General features: G+C 56.7%; 3 protein-coding genes across 5 annotated transcripts; 2 read left to right on the forward strand and 1 right to left on the reverse strand.

Moving 5' to 3' along the window:
• Nucleotides 1–84: 84 nt before the first annotated feature.
• On the forward strand, nt 85–7,199 carry ESRRA (estrogen related receptor alpha). Its single transcript, XM_008708973.2, has 6 exons — nt 85–1,163; nt 4,417–4,533; nt 4,670–4,798; nt 5,211–5,378; nt 5,472–5,741; nt 6,167–7,199. The coding sequence occupies exons 1-6, from the start codon at nt 644–646 to the stop codon at nt 6,424–6,426; spliced, it is 1,464 nt and encodes a 487-aa protein (XP_008707195.2). The 5' UTR covers nt 85–643; the 3' UTR covers nt 6,427–7,199.
• Nucleotides 7,150–8,093, reverse strand: TRMT112 (tRNA methyltransferase subunit 11-2). 2 transcript variants are annotated; one of them, XM_008708971.2, is made up of 4 exons: nt 7,935–8,093; nt 7,780–7,845; nt 7,515–7,604; nt 7,150–7,426 (listed from the first exon to the last, which is right to left on the reverse strand). In XM_008708971.2, exons 1-4 carry the CDS (start codon nt 8,010–8,012, stop codon nt 7,319–7,321), a joined length of 342 nt encoding a protein of 113 aa, XP_008707193.1. In that variant the 5' UTR covers nt 8,013–8,093; the 3' UTR covers nt 7,150–7,318. The 2 variants fall into 2 exon arrangements, with proteins under 2 accessions (XP_008707193.1, XP_040495240.1); XM_040639306.1 differs by having other exon boundaries at nt 7,744–7,845; nt 7,935–8,092.
• A 491-nt stretch (nt 8,094–8,584) lies between these two features.
• Nucleotides 8,585–11,969, forward strand: PRDX5 (peroxiredoxin 5). 2 transcript variants are annotated; one of them, XM_008708974.2, is made up of 6 exons: nt 8,607–8,867; nt 9,904–10,038; nt 10,728–10,859; nt 10,935–10,973; nt 11,135–11,196; nt 11,722–11,969. In XM_008708974.2, exons 1-6 carry the CDS (start codon nt 8,682–8,684, stop codon nt 11,825–11,827), a joined length of 660 nt encoding a protein of 219 aa, XP_008707196.1. In that variant the 5' UTR covers nt 8,607–8,681; the 3' UTR covers nt 11,828–11,969. The 2 variants fall into 2 exon arrangements, with proteins under 2 accessions (XP_040495239.1, XP_008707196.1); XM_040639305.1 differs by lacking the exons at nt 10,935–10,973; nt 11,135–11,196 and having other exon boundaries at nt 8,585–8,867.
• Nucleotides 11,970–20,209: the final 8,240 nt, after the last annotated feature.

The following is a 20,209-nucleotide window of genomic DNA, read 5'->3' on the forward strand; positions in this document are numbered from 1 at the left end:
GGGGTGTAAGGAGGTGGAGCCGCGTCCTCGGGTGGGCCTGGGATTGGCATGCAGGGGCAGGAGGGGCGGTGTGTCAGGTGTGAAAGGCTCTGAGTGTGTTTCCACAAGGGTCTGTGCGTGTGGGTCTGTGTGGGGGCATGGTGAGTGCATGTGTTTGGGAGTGAGTCTGTGTGATTGTGAGCGAGTGTGTGTGATTGTGAGCTTGGAGTGTGACTTTGTTTATGGGTTGTGCACTTCGGGAGGAGTGTGTGAGTGAGAGTTGGGGCTTCGGGAAGGCCATGTGTGAGAGCATGGAAGCGCCCAGCAGAGAGTGAGCATGTGTGAGCAGTGAGGACAGATGTGGACCCAGGTGAGTGGGAGTGTGTGAACCCACCACCTGCCCTTGTGTGCCTGGTTCATGCTTTTGAATGGAGGATACCCAGGTGAGGGGGAAATCATCAAGGTCCCCAACATCTGGAGAAAATTGAGAGGTATCTCACTACTGGCTGGGGTTCCAGATGGGGTTGAAGGTCACCTGGGGACTAAGGTTACCCTGTTCCCTGGCCGGGGTGGGAGTAGGGAGTTTCCAGGCCTCCCCTAGGTTCCCAAGTGGGAGACCTTGCTGTCAGTTACTGGCCCTGGAGGCTTTGGAGACTCTGTTCCCATGGCAACAGCTGGGGGGGGCCTCTTCATTGGGCAGCCCTTCTTTGGACTCTGCCCCCCTTCCCTCCCCCTCGGTGAGCCTGGAAGCCTGGCCCTAGGCCCGGGGTTGGGCAACCAGGGTGGCACTGTGTCTCCATCCCCCATCCCAGTGTCTCCTTGTGACCCGACAGGTCTCTCCCTGCAGGTGACCAGCGCCATGTCCAGCCAGGTGGTGGGCATTGAGCCTCTCTACATCAAGGCAGAGCCAGCCAGCCCTGACAGCCCAAAGGGTTCCTCGGAGACCGAGACCGAGCCCCCCGTGGCCCTGGCCCCTGGCCCAGCTCCCACCCGCTGCCTCCCAGGCCACAAGGAAGAGGAGGATGGGGAGGGGGCTGGGCCTGGCGAGCAGGGTGGTGGGAAGCTGGTGCTCAGCTCCCTGCCCAAACGCCTCTGCCTGGTCTGTGGGGATGTGGCCTCCGGCTACCACTATGGTGTGGCGTCCTGTGAGGCCTGCAAAGCCTTCTTCAAGAGGACCATCCAGGGTGAGCCCCACCGAACTCCTGTGCTCTTTGCCCTCTGGGCCTAGCGCTACCCGATGGGTGCACTGCCTGGTGGCAGTAGGCCCCCAGACTGCTGCGGTACCACTTGGGAGTTCCCAAGTTCTTCCTCCCTCCTGGGAGTGCCGTTTCCCTGAAAAGTTAAATAAAGCCACCAGGATGTGTTTAATGGCTTGGATGTGGGATGTGAGAGAGAACTCAGGAAGCCTAGGTTTCTGGGTACTAGAGGCCTAGCACCTTCCGCAGTGGCTCTGAAAAATTTGAGGCAGCCTTTGTCTGCTTCTAAACTTTGTTCTTGCTTCTGGCAGCTGCTGACCTCTCAGCAGCCTAGACCCCCCCGCCCCAGCCCTTTGGTGGATTTCCCCAAAGCAGCACCAGCGCAAGCAGGTTTTCATGGGTAACTGAGAGGGGTTACGTCATATCTCAGCACCTGACTTTAAAAAGACTGTTACCCCCTGAATTTTTCTCACTCAGGAACACATACCAAAACATGAGTGAGCAAGATGGATGTAAGAAGGAATACTTGGCATGTGCCTGTTACTTATATTTTTATAGGAACACTTCTTACTTTGGGGCTGTAACATATACTTTTGGAGAACATTTCTTGAGAGCTTACCCCGTGTCAGGCACCGTGCCCTCTACATTCGTGATCTCTTCCTCCCTCAGCAGCCCATCAGGGGCCAGTGGTGTGACCGTAGTTGAGGCCCAGGAGGATTTTTATTTTTTTATTTTTATTTTTTTAAAAAGATTTTATTTATTTATTTGAGAGAAAGAGACAGCCAGTGAGAGAGGGAACACAAGCAGGGGAGTGGGAGAGGAAGAAGCAGGCTCCCAGTGGAGGAGCCCGATGTGGGGCTCGATCCCAGAACGCGGGAATCACGCCCTGAGCCGAAGGCAGATGCTTAACGACTGCGCCCCCCAGGCGCCCCCCCAGGAGGATTTTTAAAACTTTGTTCAAGTTCCACGGGTAGAAAATGGCAGAAGCAGGATTTGAACTTGGGTTGATTTAGGTCCAGAGCTGACTGCTGCCTCTGCGTATTACTTACAACTGAACTTCGGACAGATGCCTCCCAACTGATTGTGACATTGCGATGGGTTTTGATTTGGCCAACACCCACTGCTCTAGAACCGTGTGTGCTCTCTAATGGTTCCGAAGGCCAGTGAACTAACAGGCTCAGGCCCAGGCGCCTCCTACCCACCCTGGACCCCTTCACTCTCTCTTGACTCCATTGGCAGATCTTTATTGAGCCCTAGCCATAGACTGCAACCATTTATGGAGCGTCTGGGTGCTGTGAGCCGTACTGAACACGTGACCTCGACGTTCCCTTTCATTCTTACTAGCCGTCTTTGTTGGAAGTCCTGTTTTTATCCCGGTTTTATAGATGGGAAAACTGAGGGATTGGGGGCTTAGGTACGGGACTTGCCCAAGGTCACACGGTTAGAGATAGTGTCAGGATGGGCCCCAGGCAGCCTCCAGAGCCCTTGTTCTTCACAGACCTGTGCTCTGCTGTCCTGACCCCTGTTCCAGGCATGCGGACGTAGCTGGGACTGTCATTTATGTTCTAGCAGAGGGGAGAGAGAAAACAGTGAATTGCACAAAACTGTTGTAGTGCAGCTGTTCTGAGTGCTGGAGGGGGAGGAGCAGGCTGTGTGCCAAGGAACCTGGCTGGCTTGGAGGCTCTGGAGGTCTTCTCGGAGGAGGTGTTTTGAGCTGCGTGCGCAGGCCTGAATATAGGGTATAGGAGGAATGTGCCAAGACCATGTTGGCTGGATGTGTCATTCAGGCCTTGCAGTAGCCCTGTGAGGCTGGGAGGGCCACCGTGTGTTCATTCAGCCAGTTAGGAGCTGCCATTACCTACCGGCCCTGTTCCTAGTGTTCGGCAGTCCTGGCCCTTACGGAGCAGACGCTAAAGGGGGACGACAGATAATAAGATAACTAAGTACGTGTGTGGTGGCTCAGGGTGCTGAGAGCTGACGAGAAACTATCAAGCAGGGCAAGCGGCAGGAGAAGTCTGCGCAGGGGCCCCCGACGTTCTCACAGCAGGGCCAGGGAGGGCCTCTCTGAGGTGACAGGGAGTAGAGCTCAGAAGAAGGTAAGGGAGCAGTGTGCCCTGAGCCTGGGGTCTGTGTGAGGAACACTGAGTTGGCTGGGCTGGAGCAGTGTGAGGGGGATGTTAGAAAGGTTGAAAAGCTAGGGGCTGGAGGCCTCACAGGCCTCGGCGGGTACGTGGGCTTTTACTCTGAGAAGGGACATCACTGGAGGGTTTGGAGCAGGGGACGGACAGGACCTGACTCGGGTTGCATGGGTTGTCCTGGTCCCTGTGTTGACATTAACTGAAGGAGAAAAGGGCAGAGGAGGAGGCCAGTGAGAAGGTGAGGTGATGGTGACCCGGGCAGGGGCGGGCGCAGGGCAGAATGGGTCGGCTTCTGGACAGAGGAGGAGGTAAAGCTCGCCAGGCCTCGTCGATGGGTTGGATTTGGGTGTAAGAGAAGAATCAAAGATGTTTTCTGGATTTCTGCTTGAGGCACTAGACAAATGGAGTTCTGTAGGGTTTGGAGTGGTAGGTTGTGGGCTCCATTTAGGACAGGTGAGGTTTGCCACACCTTCTAGACCTGCACAATGCTGAGGCAGTGGAAAATGAGTCTAGAGTTCACGCAGCTCTATCGATAGAAACGTGAAGGCCCACGACTGGTGAGCTCACCGTAAGAGTGAGTCGGAGATGAGGTCCAAGGGCAGCCCCGGGGTTTGTCCTTCGATGGAAGGAGTGTGTGGGGTTGCACAGAAATGACATAGTGGCCAGTAAGGAAGAAGGTGGTGTCCCAGAGGCAAAGGATGACATGTCCAAGTGTTTGTGGGAGCAGGACCTGACCCATGGCATTAGATGCCTTTAGCCAAGTGAGACGAGGACGAGAATGGACCACCGCATGTGGCAAAACAGAGGCTGCTGTGGCCCTTGATGAGAACAGATGGGGTTAGTAGAGCCTAGAGATGTGGCTTGACAAGAGGCTTGGGGCAGAGATAGCCTGACTCCCCTGGTCCCCGGTTTCCCTGGCCTAGTCAGGAGCCCCCAGCCCAGAGGCCATTCCTCTCACCGTCCCGGGCTTCCTTGCCCCACTCAGCATGCTTCCCCTCTCCCCAGACCTGCACTTAACCCGGGGCGAGTCAGGGCTCTCCCGTCTTCTGGGCCCCCTCCGGGCCCTGGGAGGCCGCTACTGGAGCCCTGCCTCTTCCTGGCAGGGAGCATCGAGTACAGCTGTCCGGCCTCCAACGAGTGCGAGATCACCAAGAGGAGACGCAAGGCCTGCCAGGCCTGTCGCTTCACCAAGTGCCTGCGGGTGGGCATGCTCAAGGAGGGTGAGCGCTGGGCCTGGGTGCATGGGGCCGGGGTGGGGGGGTCCTGGGGCATTCTGCGGGAAGAGACTGGGCAGGAGGGCTCCGCAGAGCAAGCCACCCCCAGCCCCGTGGACACAGCCCTGTCCTGCAATTCAAGGAGTACGTCTGGACCGTGTCCGAGGTGGGCGACAGAAGTATAAGCGGCGGCCGGAGGTGGACCCGCTGCCCTTCCCAGGCTCCTTCCCTGCTGGACCACTGGCAGTAGCTGGAGGCCCTCGGAAAACCGGTGAGAGGGCTGTGGGTCCTGGGAGCTCTAGGGTTGGGATGGGGCCGGGACACGAGAGGCCTGTTAGGTGTCAGTCACCCAGAACGGATAGCGTGGGCATTGGGATCCCAGTTTGCCCTTCGTCTAGTCACATTTCCCTGAAGGGGTATTTTTGAAAATACCCTTTTTATCAGTCCCTAAGTAGTACATCTGGGACCAGGATTTTTCTCACACTCACAACCTGTCTGTGGCCTTGGTTTCCCTGGGAGATAGCGGGAGCCCTTCCTGGAGAGAAGTGTCCGAGCCTGGCTGGCCAGGGGCTATTAGGAAGGCCGTGGCGAGGTGGGGGTGGGGTTAATTTGGGGAAGATGCTTGACCCTGAAGGGGCCTGCAAAGTGATGAATTCGAGTGCCTCTTCCACCTGTCCCTGCAGCCCCTGTGAATGCACTGGTGTCCCACCTGCTGGTGGTTGAGCCTGAGAAGCTATATGCCATGCCCGACCCCGCGGGCCCTGATGGACACCTCCCAGCCGTGGCTACCCTCTGTGACCTCTTTGACCGAGAGATTGTGGTCACCATCAGCTGGGCCAAGAGCATCCCAGGTAAAGGGCCAGGTGACCCGGGGCTTCCCTCTGCAGGCCAGGTCTGGCTCTGGTGAACTCGTTCAGCCAGGTCTGCTTCCCACTACCCTGCAGGCTTCTCGTCACTGTCACTGTCTGACCAGATGTCAGTCCTGCAGAGCGTATGGATGGAGGTCTTGGTGTTGGGTGTGGCCCAGCGCTCACTGCCGCTGCAGGATGAGCTGGCCTTCGCGGAGGACCTGGTCCTGGATGAAGAGGGGGCACGCGCGGCTGGCCTGGGGGAACTGGGGGCTGCCCTGCTGCAGCTGGTTCGGCGACTGCAGGCCCTGAGGCTGGAGCGCGAGGAGTATGTCCTGCTGAAGGCCCTGGCCCTTGCCAATTCAGGTGAGTCCGGGGCGGGCACCGATGGAGTCTCCGTGAGACCCTCCACTTTGTATCCCCGACGGTGATACAGTCTCCTCTGGCAGACAAGGAAAATTGGGGCTTAGGGAAGAACAGTGACTTGTTGAAAGTCCCAAAGAAGGAAAGGGCAGACCCAGGAACTGCACGTAGGATTTCGAGCTCTAGGGCCATCTTTGCATGGAAAAGGGAACCATTTAGTGGGAGCAAAGGTGGGGAGGATCAGAAGTGGCCACGGTTGAGGGAGAAGGGGGGGCTGGCTCATGGGCAGGAGCCGTGAGTGGTGCCTCAGTCAGCCCCTCAAATCTGTCTGGCTCCTCCTCAGGCCCCATCCAACAGTGCTCAAGCAGGTGTGGGCTCTGCCTTTCTGGAGACGGTCGTGTCCACAGCACCCTCTCCTCTCCTTGCAGACTCTGTGCACATTGAGGATGCCGAGGCTGTGGAGCAGCTGCGAGAAGCTCTACACGAGGCCCTGCTGGAGTATGAAGCAGGCCGGGCGGGCCCCGGAGGGGGTGCTGAGCGGCGGCGGGCGGGCAGGCTGCTGCTCACACTACCGCTCCTTCGCCAGACGGCGGGCAAAGTGCTGGCCCATTTCTATGGGGTGAAGCTGGAGGGCAAGGTGCCCATGCACAAGCTGTTCTTGGAGATGCTCGAGGCCATGATGGACTGAGGCAAGGGGTGGGCATGGGTGGGGGTGCTGGCAGGACCCGCCCAGTATGGGGTCAGCCCCAAGGGGGCAGAGCTGGGGTCTGGGCAGTGCCACAGCCTGCTGGCAGGGCCAGGGCAATACCATCAGCCCCTGGGAGCAGGCCCTACGCCCTCCCCCCCTCCCAGGGGGTCTTAGAAGCTGGGAATGTGTGCGCCCAGGCTCTGGGCACAGTGCTGCCCCTTGCAAGCCATAATGTGCCCCCAGAGTGTAAGGGGGGCCTTGCGGAAGCCATAGGGGGCTGCAGGGGACGTGTGGGGGGCAGAAGCCTGACCTCAGGGAGGGAAGGGAGTGGAGGCCACAGTCTCCCAATGGGTGATGCTTTTGCTGCTGCTTAATCCAACCCCCTCTCCAGAGCAGAGGGGGATTTGGAGAGCAAAGGCCCCTGCCCCCTTCGCTCCTCTCCTCATCATTTGCATTGGGCATTACTGCCCCCCCTTGAAGCAATAACTCCAAGCAGGCTCCAGCCCCTGGACCCCTGGGGTGGCCAGGGCCCCCCATCAGCTCCCACCCAGCCTCCTCGGGGGGGAGGGAGAGCACTGCCTCTATGCCCTGCAGAGCAATAACACTATATTTATTTTTGGGTTTGGCCAGGGAGGTGCAGGGACATAGGGCAAGCCAGGGCCCAGAGCCTTTGGCTGTACAGAGACTCTATTTTAATGTATATTTGCTGCAAAGAGAAACCGCTTTTGGTTTTGAACCTTTAATGAGAAAAAGAAATATATCGAGCTCAAGAACACTGTGTTTCGTCTATCACTGGGTCAACGCCTGGGGATACACGACAAACCTAGGAAACAGAATATACATAAACAAGAACATTCATGGTTCCAGACTGGAAAACTAGTGCCTGGCACGATTAAGTCTCGGTTTCCTCATCACTCAGCAACATGTTGGGGATCCCGCGACTGATGGGGAACAGACGTCCAGACTCTGGGCACTGCAAGGTGCCCTCCAGCACATCCACCTGCGGGGAAGGGGGAGGGAATAGAGCTGAGCACTGGCAGCCTCCGGCTGTGACCGGCCAGGGAAGCAAGCGATGGGCCGGTTCTCACCTCCAGCAGCACATGGTGCATCTGCCTCAGGAATTTCTCATCATGCTCATACCCTTCAATCGGCCCTTTGGGCACCTCGACCAGATGCAGCTGTGGGCAAAGGCCTAAGTCAGCTCTGGGCATCCCACCCCTTGTTCCGAGGACAGGTTCCCCGGCCTGGGGCAAGGGCCTGCGGTGAGACCACCCCCCCCCCCCCAGGATGAGCGCGGGCTTGGGGGAGGGTCCTCACGGTATCCGCCGCCTCCAGAAGCGCCGCCCACTCCACCTTGGGTATCATACGCGCCACGAAGTCGGGGTTGAACTCCACCGGGTTGATGCGGACCTCAGTGGCCTGCGGGGCGGAGGGGTTTTGTTAGGGACAGGAGCCTGATTCCCCTATTCCGCCCAGGAGGCGGGCGCGAGACTGCCCCCGGCCGATACCTGAAGGCGCAGGGGGAAGCCACGGGGCCCCACCCCCCGCACATGCGAGCTCAGCAGGTTGTGGGTGAGCAGCTTCATGTCGCCACAACGCGCTCTCGGGCCGGAACCGGAAGGAGACAGAAACTCCGCTGCGTCACTTCCGGGGCCGCTCCATTCTCCATCCTATTGGACGGCTCCGAGGAGCGGAAGTGGCGAACATGCTGGAACTTCTCGTGCTAGCCCGAGTAGAGGTATTTGAAAAGCGTGGTGGGATCACGCGCTCCTACCGGAAGCGTCCCGGCGGGAGAGGACTACGGCGCAGGCCCAGTGGTGTCCATTCGCTACAAATCATGCAGTGCACATCATATGTAAAGCAGCCGCAATGCAGGGGCCTTCGTTGAATGCAAAATAAGCGTTTTTCTCCTACACAGGCGCCAGACGCCATCGTCTCCCGCCCCTCGCTTCCGGTTAAGGAAACACTGCAGGAATCCGTAAACTCGGCCCACCACCATAGCGACGCCCCATTCTTGTACGCAAATTAGTTGCGCGTCTGCCGAAAGCCCCGCCCATCCGTTACTGCGCCGGGGGTCCAGCCCCAAATGCAAATAAGCCGAGCGCCCCGGAAGTTCCGCCCCTGCACGCGCCCCTACGGCTGCGCAGTAGAGGAGCATTGCCGGGGACGGGTACGGCCGCGGCTCCGCCTTTCGGGGAGGGGACCCGCCGGGGCACCGATGTGAGGGCGGGGCGATCGTGCGCTCTGGGATCGGCATGAAGCTTTTTCCGCACGGTGTTCTGAGTCGTCTGCTAGGCTCGCTTTTCGTCCGTGCAACTGTCGTCGAGTCTGCAGCTTCGGCGGCGTCGAGAGCAGGCGGGTGCCGGCAACGAGGCAAGGAGTGGACGCTTGGCGGGGCCCACGGTTTCAGAAGCGCCGCCTCAGCCATGGCCCCAATCAAGGTGACCGCTGGCGGGGCCCGGCCTGAACTCCCTTCCCGCTGCTCTTCCCAGTGCTCTCCGTCCCTCTTGTCTGGGGAGAATCACCCTCCTGCCTGCTCTCCGGACCCCTGTCCGCCCCGCCGGACGCTTCTTCCGCAATTCTCCCTCATCCCCTCAGCAACACCCTGTGGCTCTGCACCCCCCCCCCCCCCCGTGTTTTCTCTTAAAACCCCTATTGTGTCTCCCCCGTTCCACACTTCTCCCGTGGCTAATTCCCACGCTTCTGCTGAGTCTTTTTCATCCTCACCCGGACCAATCCCCTCCTGCTCTTGGGGCCACCTCCCTTCCCCTTCCACATTCTTCTGAGACCTCCTCCTCCTGCTTAATCTTACTCCCCAATGCCTCATTTGCCCTCCCTTCGTGTACCTTCTCCGGCTGCATGAAACCCTCACACTCCCAGGTAGACTAATCCATCCCCTTGGAGAGATGCCTTTTATTTTATTACCCCCCCCCCCTTTTCATCTGCTGCTGCTCTCCCTTCTTCTCTTCCTGAGGGCTGGACATTCAGACCTGGCCAGGGTCCTTTCCCTCCCTGTTGTCAGGGTCTCCTCCTTACCCCCAAGTAGATCCCCTGCCTCTCCTTCCCTGCCCATTTATCCCACTTCTTTCTGGTAAGAAATAGACTCCTTGTTTATTCAACCCCCTTGTGACACCCAGAGAGGCCTCCTCCCCCATTTTCTGTTGTCACCAACAGGCTGGTAAAAGGAATAGGGGGCACCTTGAAACCTGGAGGATGTGGAGGAACCAGGCTGTGGGGGGAGAGGGTGGGGGGAGGGGGGAGAGGGGAGAGCGGCAGGGAGGGACCTCTGGAAACTTTGACAGGTTAGGACATTACAACGCTGTCAACTGTGCTCCCCTAGGAGCAACTGCCTGGTCTGGTTTAACGCCTTTTCCCTGGCTTCTCCACACCTCCCCATTTCACAACTCCATATTTCCTCATCTAGTCACTCTCTTTGCTCACTTACAAACTCCTTACCAAGTCAGTTATTCCCTCTAGGTGGGAGATGCCATCCCTTCGGTGGTGGTTTTTGAAGGGGAGCCTGGGAACAAGGTGAACCTGGCAGAGCTGTTCAAGGGCAAGAAGGGGGTCCTGTTTGGAGTCCCTGGGGCCTTTACGCCCGGCTGTTCCAAGGTGAGACCTGCCATTCTGAGACTCCGCATTTGGAATCTTGTGTACACGTCTGCGTTGTTCCTAAGTCCTAGGGCAGCTTACAAGGAGAGTACGTAGTTGCAGTGACAGTTACTGTCACCTATCAGAGCGGGACACCCCGGTGGCTCAGTCAGTTAACACCTGCGTTCGGCTCAGGGCATAATCCCAGGGTCCTGGGATCGAGCCCCACTGGGGCTTCCTGCTCAGTGGGGAGCCTGCTTCTCCCTCTCCCTCTAACTGCTGCTCCCCCTGCTTGTGCTCTCTGTCAAATAAATAAAATCTTAAAACAAAAAACAAAGCCTATCAGAGAGTTCAGAAAAAAGCGGAAGCCGTGAAAAGGTGGTGGCGTCAGGAACGTAGGAGAAAAGGGTATTGTAATTAAATCCAACGTCTGTTACTGATCTTGCTGGTGATTGGCACTGTGGAAGATACGCGGGTAAATAAAGTATAGTCACGTCCAAGGGAAGTTCATGGTGACCACAGAGCACTCAAGTTTGGATCCGAGCTTCCTGGCCGCCAAGGCAAAAAGGAACTGTGGCTGACACATTTCTAACTGATCAAAGATACTCAAGAGGGAAGTGAGAGGAGGGCCTGGAGATAAAGGGTAGGCCGGGGTAGGCCATAGAGCAGAGGCAATGATCCCTTTGCAGACCCTTTGTTTCCCCTCCTAGACCCACCTGCCAGGATTTGTGGAACAGGCTGATGCTCTGAAGGCCAAGGGGGTCCAGGTGATAGCCTGTCTGAGTGTTAATGATGTCTTTGTAACTGCAGAGTGGGGACGAGCTCACAACTCGGGAGGCAAGGTGAGGTATGGGTCCTGGGGGGGGGGGTCAGGGGTCAGGCAAGGGATTTTTCTTTGACCTTTACTTTCTCCTTAGGTTAGGTTCTTGGCTGACCCCACTGGGGCCTTTGGGAAGGTGAGTGCACCCCTGCAACCCCTACCCTATAGGATGGTCCCTGTGCCAGGCCTTGGACACAGGAACTTGGAGGGACATGGCTAAGGTGAGAAGCAGCTGGTGCGGGCAGGGCTTGGTCTGTTCTGGAAATTTCTAAGCCTTGTTTCTGTTTTTCCTTTTAGGAGACAGATTTATTACTAGATGATTCATTGGTGTCTCTCTTTGGAAATCATCGGCTCAAAAGGTAAAAGCAGGAAGGTCCTCTGTCGGGTTCCCCTGCCACCCCTTCAATCTCCATTCCCAGCCTCCAGGCCCAGGCTGTTGTAATTGTCTCAGTCTCTCTCTCTTTTGAAAAATTCACTTATTTATTTTAAAGAGAGAGCGAGTGTGCAGAGGGAGAGGGAGAGAGAATCTTTTTTTTTTCTTTTAATATTTATTTATTTGATAGAGCACAGGCAGGGGGAGGGGCAGAGGCAGAGGGAGAGGCAGGCTCCCCGCTGAGCAGGGACCCCCACCCCCACCCCCAGTGGGGCTCGATCCCAGGACCTTGGGATCATTACCTGAGCCGAAGGCAGATGCTTAACTGACTAAGCCACGCAGGCACCCCAAGGGAGAGAGAGTCTTAAGCAGATTCCACGCTGAGCTCAGAGCCTGACGTGGGGCTTGATCTCACGATGCTGAGACCACGACCTGAATGGAAAACAAGAGTCAGATGCTTAATCTGACTGTACCACCCAGGCGCCCCTGGCCCAGTCTCTCTTTCTGGCAGGTTCTCCATGGTGGTAGAGGACGGCATAGTGAAGTCCTTGAATGTGGAGCCGGATGGTACAGGCCTCACCTGCAGCCTGGCCCCCAACATCCTCTTGCAGCTCTGAGGCCCTGGGCCTGTTACTCCTTCTACCCTTTCCTGTTTCACCTGCCCAGCCCTGGACAGAGGGCCCAGTCCAGCCTCAACGGGGGCCACCAAGTGGGAATTGTGACCAAATTTCTGCAATAAACATTTCTGGTTCACAGTTAGTCCTTGATTTTTTTTTTTTTTTAAAGATTTTATTTATTTATTTATTTGACAGAGAGAGACACAGCCAGCGAGAGAGGGAACACAAGCAGGGGGAGTGGGAGAGGAAGAAGCAGGCTCCCAGCAGAGGAGCCTGATGTGGGGCTCGATCCCAGGACCCTGGGATCACGCCCTGAGCCGAAGGCAGACGCTTAATGACTGAGCCACCCAGGCGCCCCTGATTTTTTTTTTTCAAGATTTATTTATTAATTTGAGAGCGTGTGCGTGTGCATTGGGAGGTGGGGGGAGGGGCAGAGGGAGAGAAGCAGACCTGTCTCTGAGCTTGGAGCCAGGACCTAGGGCTTGATCTCATGAACCTGAGCTCATGAGCCGAGTTGAAATCAAGAGTCAGATGCTTAACTGACTGAGCCACCCGGGGGCCCCTACTCCTTGATTTTGAGTTGCTGATTTGCTGAGGGCCAGGCCTTAGGACAGTCACAACTGTGAGGGTAGTAGGCAGGGGCTGAAGGGGTACCAGTGGGGGACCCTGACTTCATTAAGGAGATAGTTAGGGAGAGCCTTTGAATGAAGTATTACCAAGTATCAGTATACAGTTGGGAAAGGACCAGCGGTCTAAAGAGCAGGGGAGGGAGCAGTCTGTGCAGAGGGAGCAGGCCCTCAGCAGACACGAGCGTTCCCTGCAGCCATGACCTTCTGCATTTGATCTCTGGATGTTGGCTGACCTCATGTAGACCATAAACCTCAGGGTAGAAGCTTTGGCGCTAGGTACCCCCCACCTGGGCCAAGCTTTAACTCCACCATTCTTTTAGACTCTGTCAAACCCCTCCCAGGAGCACCCTGATCTCAAGAAGCTCCTGGCATCTCGGGGCCAACTGACTGGTAGAAAGGGCTCCATCAGTGGAGGCAGTAGTGGGTTAGTCCAGGAGAGCTTTCTGGAAGAGGAGTCTAGGTGAGCTGATGGCAGGGAGAAGATGCCGGTGAGGCCTGACCAGTGCTGGGTGTACTGTGAGGGGCTGGGGGTCAGGGAGGCGTCAGGGTCTGGTCTTGCTATCTGCAGGCCCCGCCCTTGGGTCTCTTCCTTTTGCCTCTGGGAAGCCTTGCACTTGGCATCGGGCAGTGATTATTAAGTCCCTGCTGTGATGAGGAGCTCATAGTCTTTTTTTTTTTTTTTCTTCAATTCTTTAAATTTATTTGACACAGAGAGAGAGCATGAGCAGGGGGAGCAGCAGGCAGAGGGAGAGGGAGAAGCAGGCTCCCTGCTGAGCAGGGAGCCCGGCGCAGGCCTTGTTCCCAGGACCCCGGGATGGTGACCTGAGCTGAAGGCAGACGCTTCACCGATGGAGCTCATAGTCCTACAGAGGGCAGACACTTAGAGCTGCCTCTCCAGGTAGAGGTAAAAGTCCTCACGATGATCCTGTGGGGTGTGAGTCTGAGAGCCTCAGGTGGGGAGAGCGCCCACGTCAGCGGCTGGCTAACCGGCTGGCCACCAGCTCGCCCGCCACAGGCCGTGTGCCCTCCTCCTCCCTGCGGAGCTCGTGCCCCCGGCACCTCCCCGCTATCAGCGCGAGCCCAGTCTCTGCGGCTGCCCCTCAACAGCCTGTTTCTTTTACTCCGGGCCTCTTAACCTGAGGCCCAGGAGAGGCCTCTGAGAGGCAGCGTCCCCTCCAGGGTCCTATTGCCACTGACTGGGCCTCTTGGCATGAGGGGGCTCCCAGGGCCGGGGCGGCCCCTTCGGTCAGCACGATGGGAGTCCGGTGTGAGTGGAGGTGGCCGTGCACCTCAGCTTGCTGGGGGTGGAGGGGTGTCTGTGGGCTGCTGTGGATACGGGAGGGCCTGAGATCAACGATCACATCACAAGAGAATCTGGCAGAGCTTCCTCTCCCGGGTGGACACACTGTTTCAGGCTTGTAGACAAAGGGCGGGGCAGGCCAGGGCATAGCGCGGCCTAGATCAGTGGGTTCCGGGGGCCTGGAGCGGTACCTGGCAGGGCAGTGGGCGTGAGCTTCCCGGGCTGTTGGTGGCCAAAGGGCTAATGTTAACACAGACCCCACGACATTCATCCTACATGTCTCCAGCTAAAACTCACCACCTGTCCGGACCTTCCCAAGGGCACGACAACTCTGACCTGGAGGGCCAAGGGTTTTACTCAGCATCCGCAGTTCTGGCCTTTTCTGGGTCAAGAGTTCCTTTGAAGAGCTGCTGAGAGCCATGCCCTTTTCCTTAGAAAATGCACGTCATTTGGGAGCCTGGGTGGCTCCGTTGGTGAAGCATCTGCCTTGGGCTCAGATCGTGATCTCAGGGTCCTGGCATGGAGCCCCATGTCTTGTTGTCGGGCTCCCAGCTCAGCGGGGAGCCTGCTTCTCCCTCTCCCTCTGCCCCCCCCCACGCTAGCTCTTGCTCTCTCTCTCTCTTAAAGAAATAGAATCTTTAAAAAAAGAAAAAGAAAATGCACGTTTGCACGTCTGTGTGCACAGAGGGACATATGAACACCCTTTTTAAGGGTTTTGAGGAGGGCCCCTGAAGTCCTTCCAGAAATTCCAGGCGAGCCCCCACCCCTGCCTGGGAGGCATCATACCAGAGTGGGGTCACCAGACTTTGGGCTCAGACAACTAGACTGTGAACCAAGAAGCTGGTGACCTTGGGCAGGCTGTTTAGTCTCCCTTGACCCCACTTGCCTCATCTTTGAAGTAGGAATAATCCAACCCACGTCCTAGGGCTGTCGGGAACAACTGAGAGTTTATGTAAAGCACCGGGCACGGTGCCTGGCACGCGGCAAGAACCCAAAACATGGTTATAAAGAGAAAACAAAAACAAAAACAAAAAAAGAATCCTTGCTCTCCACCATGCAGCCTGTGTGTCGGTAGAGAAAGAGCTAGAGGGGCACCTGGGTGGCTCAGTCGGTTGAGCGTCTGACTCTTGGTTTTGGCTCAGGTTGTGATCTCCGGGTCATGAGATTGAGCCTTGTGTCCAGCACGGCTGAGCACAGAGTCTGCTTGGGGTTCTCTCCCTTTCTCTCCCTCCCCCTCTGCCCCTCTCCGTGCACACTCTCTCTCTCTCAAAAAAAAATAAATTCTTAAAAAAAAAAAAAGAAAGAAAGAGCTAGAAGTAGGAGTTAGGAGAGAAGTCAAACCTCAGTCCTGTTATTAGTGATTCCTGTGACCATGCCTCCTTGGGCCTCGGTTTCCTCCTCAGTGTAATGGGCTAGTGACTCTCTTATTATCCATCGTGTGTAGGTCCCCAGGATTCTCTGTACATTGTCTGGCACCTGAAGCCTCACAGGTTAAGGAGCTGGGGAAGGGTCCCCGGGGGGGAATCTTGGCCAGGCCCTAGGGAGTCAGACCCGAGCTTCTGAGAGACGGAGAGGGTTGCAGGGGTGCTGGCAGTCCTGGCCCAGACCTTGGGCTGCGGCTATGCAGGCACCACGATCAGGAGTATATTGACCCCGGGGGAGCCCACCTTGCTGGTCACGGTTGGGGTTTGGCCACGCAGATGTTGAGGAGTAACAGTGGAGAGAGAAGATTGTGTGTGTGTGTGTGTGTGTGTGTGTCTGTGTGTGTGTCTGTGTGTGTGTGTGTCTGTGTATCTACAACTTCTGGAGAAATTTGGCTAACATCTGTGTAAATGCACGGATTTTTGGCGCTAAAAAACATGCCTGTCAGTCCACCATGTTATCGATATTTGCCTTGGTTCTCCCTGCTTGAACTGGAAGTCTTTTTTTTTTTTTTACTGAGCACAGGTGAGGTGCCCTGCTGCGGATGCATTTTGGGAAACAGTACGAAGTACAGGAAGGGAGAGAGAGAGAGAAAGCTATCCTTTCTTCAGCTTCCTGAATATTGGTTCCCACTGTTTCAGCATAAATTTGACCATAGAGGGTCTGAATTAGAACTAGATTTGCTTGAGGGTGATAACAATCTCAGTGACTTGAGACAGAGGCTTAGCTCACAGACAGGCAGGAGGCAGGCTGACAGTCTAGGGCTAGTATAGTGGCTTCATGCTTCTAAGGGACCCATACTCCTCCTATCTTGCTGCCCTGCCATTTGAAACATCTGCCTCCTACCTCACACTCCAACGCAGCTGCTTGAGTTCCAGCCACCACAGCTGTAGTCCAGCCAATGAAAAGGAGGAAATGGGAAACAGGAGATAAAAGGTCCATGCCAGCTGTCTTTTAAGAAGGTTTTCTGGAAGCTCTTACGTATCATTTCCGCTTAAATCTCACTGGCCAAAACTTAGTCGCAGGGTCACACTAGCTGCAGGAAGAGGCTGGGAAACGTCAAAGAGATTGGGAAGAAATAAGCAGTATGGGGCACACGGGGCGGGGGGGATCCTGTCTGAGCACAGGAACTTTTGGGGGCTTCATGGCCTCCCAAAGGATGGTGGCACTCCCTGCCGCTCCCATCAGCCTTGGCAGGGACACATTCTAAGCAGTCCCAGGTCCCTGCGTGGTCACCTCATATCCCCAGTGACCCCTCTCCAGCCTCTCTCCTGCTCCCTGCAAACCTTGGTCTCCACAGTCACCCCGATTCCCCAGCTTGTGGGTTGTCTGGCATCTTCAGCATCTCCTGACAATGTTCACCACCTGGGATGCCTGTCCTTTTCCTACCCCTGCCCAAAGTGCTCTACCCTTCAAGGTCCCAGGCCGATCCCATTTGCTGAGGACCACTGCCCCGTTCCTGTCCCTTGCTTGAATGAGTCCATGTGGGCCACACCCTCAGCTTCATCAGGTGGGAGGGGGTTTTGACCTATAACTCACATTTCATAAAATTCACTCTAAAGTGCACAGTTGAGTGGCGTTTCTTCTACTCACCAAGTTGTACCACTGTCACCGCCACGAAGACAGATCTTGAATCTCCGCGACCTCTCCCAAGATGAAGTCGCCTGTCTCTTCTGAGCGACGCACGTGTGCCCATCCTGGTTATGAAAGGCATGTTCGGACTTCTGGAAGGTTCTACTCGCCCCCACGTGCCCCTGCAGTCACATCAGGTGTCTTGTACCGGCGGCTGTGTGCCGAGAGTCATCTGGGCGCCAGGCTCTGGGCTGGGCTCTGGGGACACGGCGGTGAGCGCGCCAGGCACGGGCCCTGCAGACACCGACGCCAGGCAGGACTCCAGGCTCCGAGCTCCTGTCGTAGTGGAGCTGGCAGTGCCCTGGCAGCTCTAGTCCCTGCCTCGACATGCCCACAGTCCCACAAGGGTGCCAGACCCTGGAGGAGCGCTTGCAGTCTGCCCACAGGCCCACAGGAGTGCACAGACCCCGGGGGAGCTGTGATAGGGCAGCCCAGGTCGGGGTGTTTGGGGTATGGCGGAAGGACTCTGGCCACTAGCCCACCCCGCCCTGGAGTACGGGCGCGGGAATGACCTCCCCCATGGGCTGAAAGAGGAATAGACGATGGCCCGGTGAATAGAGGTGGGAAGGGTGTTCTAGGTGGCAGGCACAGCCTTGCCAAAGCCTAAAGGTGAGCGAGGGAAGCAGGTGTGGGCTGAGCGGACCACGTGAAGGCAGAGATTTGGGATTTTGTCCACAAGCCACAGCTCAGTTGGCTTCTCTTGCTGGACATCCAGGGGCCTCTGGTGTTTGGCTAAGGGCGAATTCAGAGACTTTCTATTTTTGTTTCCTCCTGAGCTCCTTCCTTGGGGCGTGTTCCCCAATGCTGGAGTGTTGGGTCAGAGGGCTCTGGCAGTTTGACTGGGTTCTGGAAACTCCGAGGCCATTCTGACAGCCACCAGTGATGTGTGCGGGCGCTCCTCTCCTCACCACGTGCCAGTTCGAGCTTTACCTTCTGGATTTATTTTTGCTAGCTTAATGGCTATTTAATGGTATCTTGGCGCTGTCTTACATGCGTGTGTCTTTAATTATGAGGGAGGCTGGCAGCTGCGGGGCTTGGCGCCGTCCTCCCTGTGCTCGCTAACTGGGTGCTGGGCTCCAGCCCCGCTCTCCCACGAGCCAGCAACAAGGCAGCGGGGAGCAAGGGAGGTGATGCAGCTTTTGGGTTCACCCTTAATTTTACTGACCCCTGCGCACCTTTGAGCCTCACTCTCCTTATCTCTGACATAGAAATTCATTTGCTCGAAGACGTGACTTCAGCTGCCTTCTGTATTTTGGCTGTATCTCTTCCTGGCTGTGTGGCCTTACACAAGTGACTTAACCTCTCTCTGTGTTAGTTTCTTCATCGTTGTGGTCTCCGTGGCTTGGCACTGTGCCAACGAGGGAAGGTGAGAGAGGAGTAAGGCCAGTGGGGAAAAGGACTGGGGTCTGCTTTTTTTTTTTTTTTTAATAAAGATTTTATTTATTTATGTGACAGAGAGACAGCCAGCGAGAGAACAGAGCAGGGGAGTGGGAGAGGAAGAAGCAGGCTCCCAGCGGAGGAGCCCGATGTGGGACTCGATCCCAGAACGCCTGGATCATGCCCTGAGCAGGAGGCAGACACTTAACGACTGCGCCACCCAGGCGCCCCTGGGGTCTGCTTTAGAAAGGGAAAATCCTTTCCGAGAAACAGGCCATCCAGCAAGACCAGCAGGGTGAGAAGGGTGGGGGAGGAGGGTGCGTGGTGGGGGGGAGTTTCAGGCTGGAGGAACAGCAAGTTCGAAGGGGCCCAGGGTGGGCGTCTGAAGAATGCGGGAGGGCCGGGCAGAGGAGGTGGGGAGGAGCCAGGGATGAGCTTGGGTGGACCGGCGGGCCCACCCGGCAGGGCCTCGGGCCTCAAAGGTCGTGGTTAGAGGTTGGAACTTGACTCAAAGCCCAGGGAGAAGCCACTGTTGGGTTTAGGCAGGAAAGGTTCCTGAACCAGTATTTCCAAAAGTCTCTTTGGGCACTGGGCGGAGACGGCCTGGAGGAGGACTGGTGCTGACATTGGCCTTAGTAAGAGTTTCAGGGTTAGGCGGGGCGGGTGCCTTCTAGGAGTGTGGGGGCGCCCTGGGGAGAGCAAGCCGAGTGTCAGGTGGTGGGGGCTGGGCGGTGTCATGCTCTCTTCAGCTGCTGGGCCCATGTCTAGCAGGTGGCCCCCTGAGTCTCTGGGGACCTGGCCCGGCGATGGGCCGATGGCCCTGGGTCCCACCCTCCCTGGCTCCGGCTTCCCACTGCCTCCTTCCATCTGGGCAGCTGGTTTGGGCCACCCCCCTGAGCATTTCTGCTCCTGCCCAACTCTGACTCCACTGTTTCTATCCCGAAATGGTGGATAGTAAAACCAGCCCTTCTTAGCACTTAGGTGGGGAGGAGGGAGTCCCTCAGACCCAACACCAGAAACCCAGGTGCCCAGAAGGCCCTGGAAGCTGTTTTTTGTTTTTAATTCTTGAACTTGGGGCCCTGAATCTTCTGGTTAGGAAACTGGGCCCTGGCCAGGCCACAGGGGTGCCCTGTGGAACTCTGGGCCTGCTGCAGGCAAGGGGTGAAAGTGGCCCTTTGACGCAGCCCTGGAGGGTCCCAGGCTGTGGCTGGACCTGGCCACCACTTTCCCTGGCCGCCCTGGACTCTGCTTCCCCAAACTCCAGGGCCCTCCTGCCTCCGGCCTTTGGGGTCAGACCAGGACTACCTAGAGATTTCAAAACCAGAAAGAAACTGGGAGATGGCATCCCTCCCACTCCTACCTTCCCCCCTACCCCCCACTGCAGAGGGGGAAGCTGAGCCCCGAGGAAGGAGACTGCCATTGATTATGTTGTCCATTTGTCTGTCTGTCTTTCTCTGCTTCTTGCCTGCCTCCTGGATCCCCATGCTGGGGCACTAATAGGAACTGAACTCCCTTAAAACTGCCAGAGGGGCGCCTGGGGGGCTCAACTGGTGTCAGACTCTTGATTTCAGCTCAGGTCATGATCTCAGGATTGTGGGATCGAGCCCTGTGTCCAGCCCCACACTCAGCGCCCAGCGCCCAGCACCCAGAGCCTAATCTGCTTGTTCCTCTGCCTCCCCCTCTGCCTCTCTCTCAAAATAGATAAATAGATAAAATCTTAAAAAAAAAAAAAAAACCTGCCAGAAAAAGATATCTGAGAAGGGCAGTCACTATAGCACTGCAAACATTTAAAATATTTGTCGATAAGACACAGTTTAAATGCTGATGGACTAGCAGCACGGTAGAAAACCACACAGCCTTTAGGAAGGCCAAGGCTGACGGTTCTGAATGGAAAAGAAGCAGGGAGGTGGAGAAGGAGGGAGGTACCCAGCCCTGTGCTCGTGGTTGCACCCACCTGTTACAGACTGACATGGGCAGCTGCGTCTCAGAAAGGACACAGAAGGTGCTAACGGGGGAAGCAGA

The sequence above is a fragment of the Ursus maritimus genome, unplaced genomic scaffold (assembly GCF_017311325.1).
Source record: "Ursus maritimus isolate PB19 unplaced genomic scaffold, ASM1731132v1 scaffold_23, whole genome shotgun sequence".
NCBI classification, from domain to species: domain Eukaryota; kingdom Metazoa; phylum Chordata; class Mammalia; order Carnivora; family Ursidae; genus Ursus; species Ursus maritimus.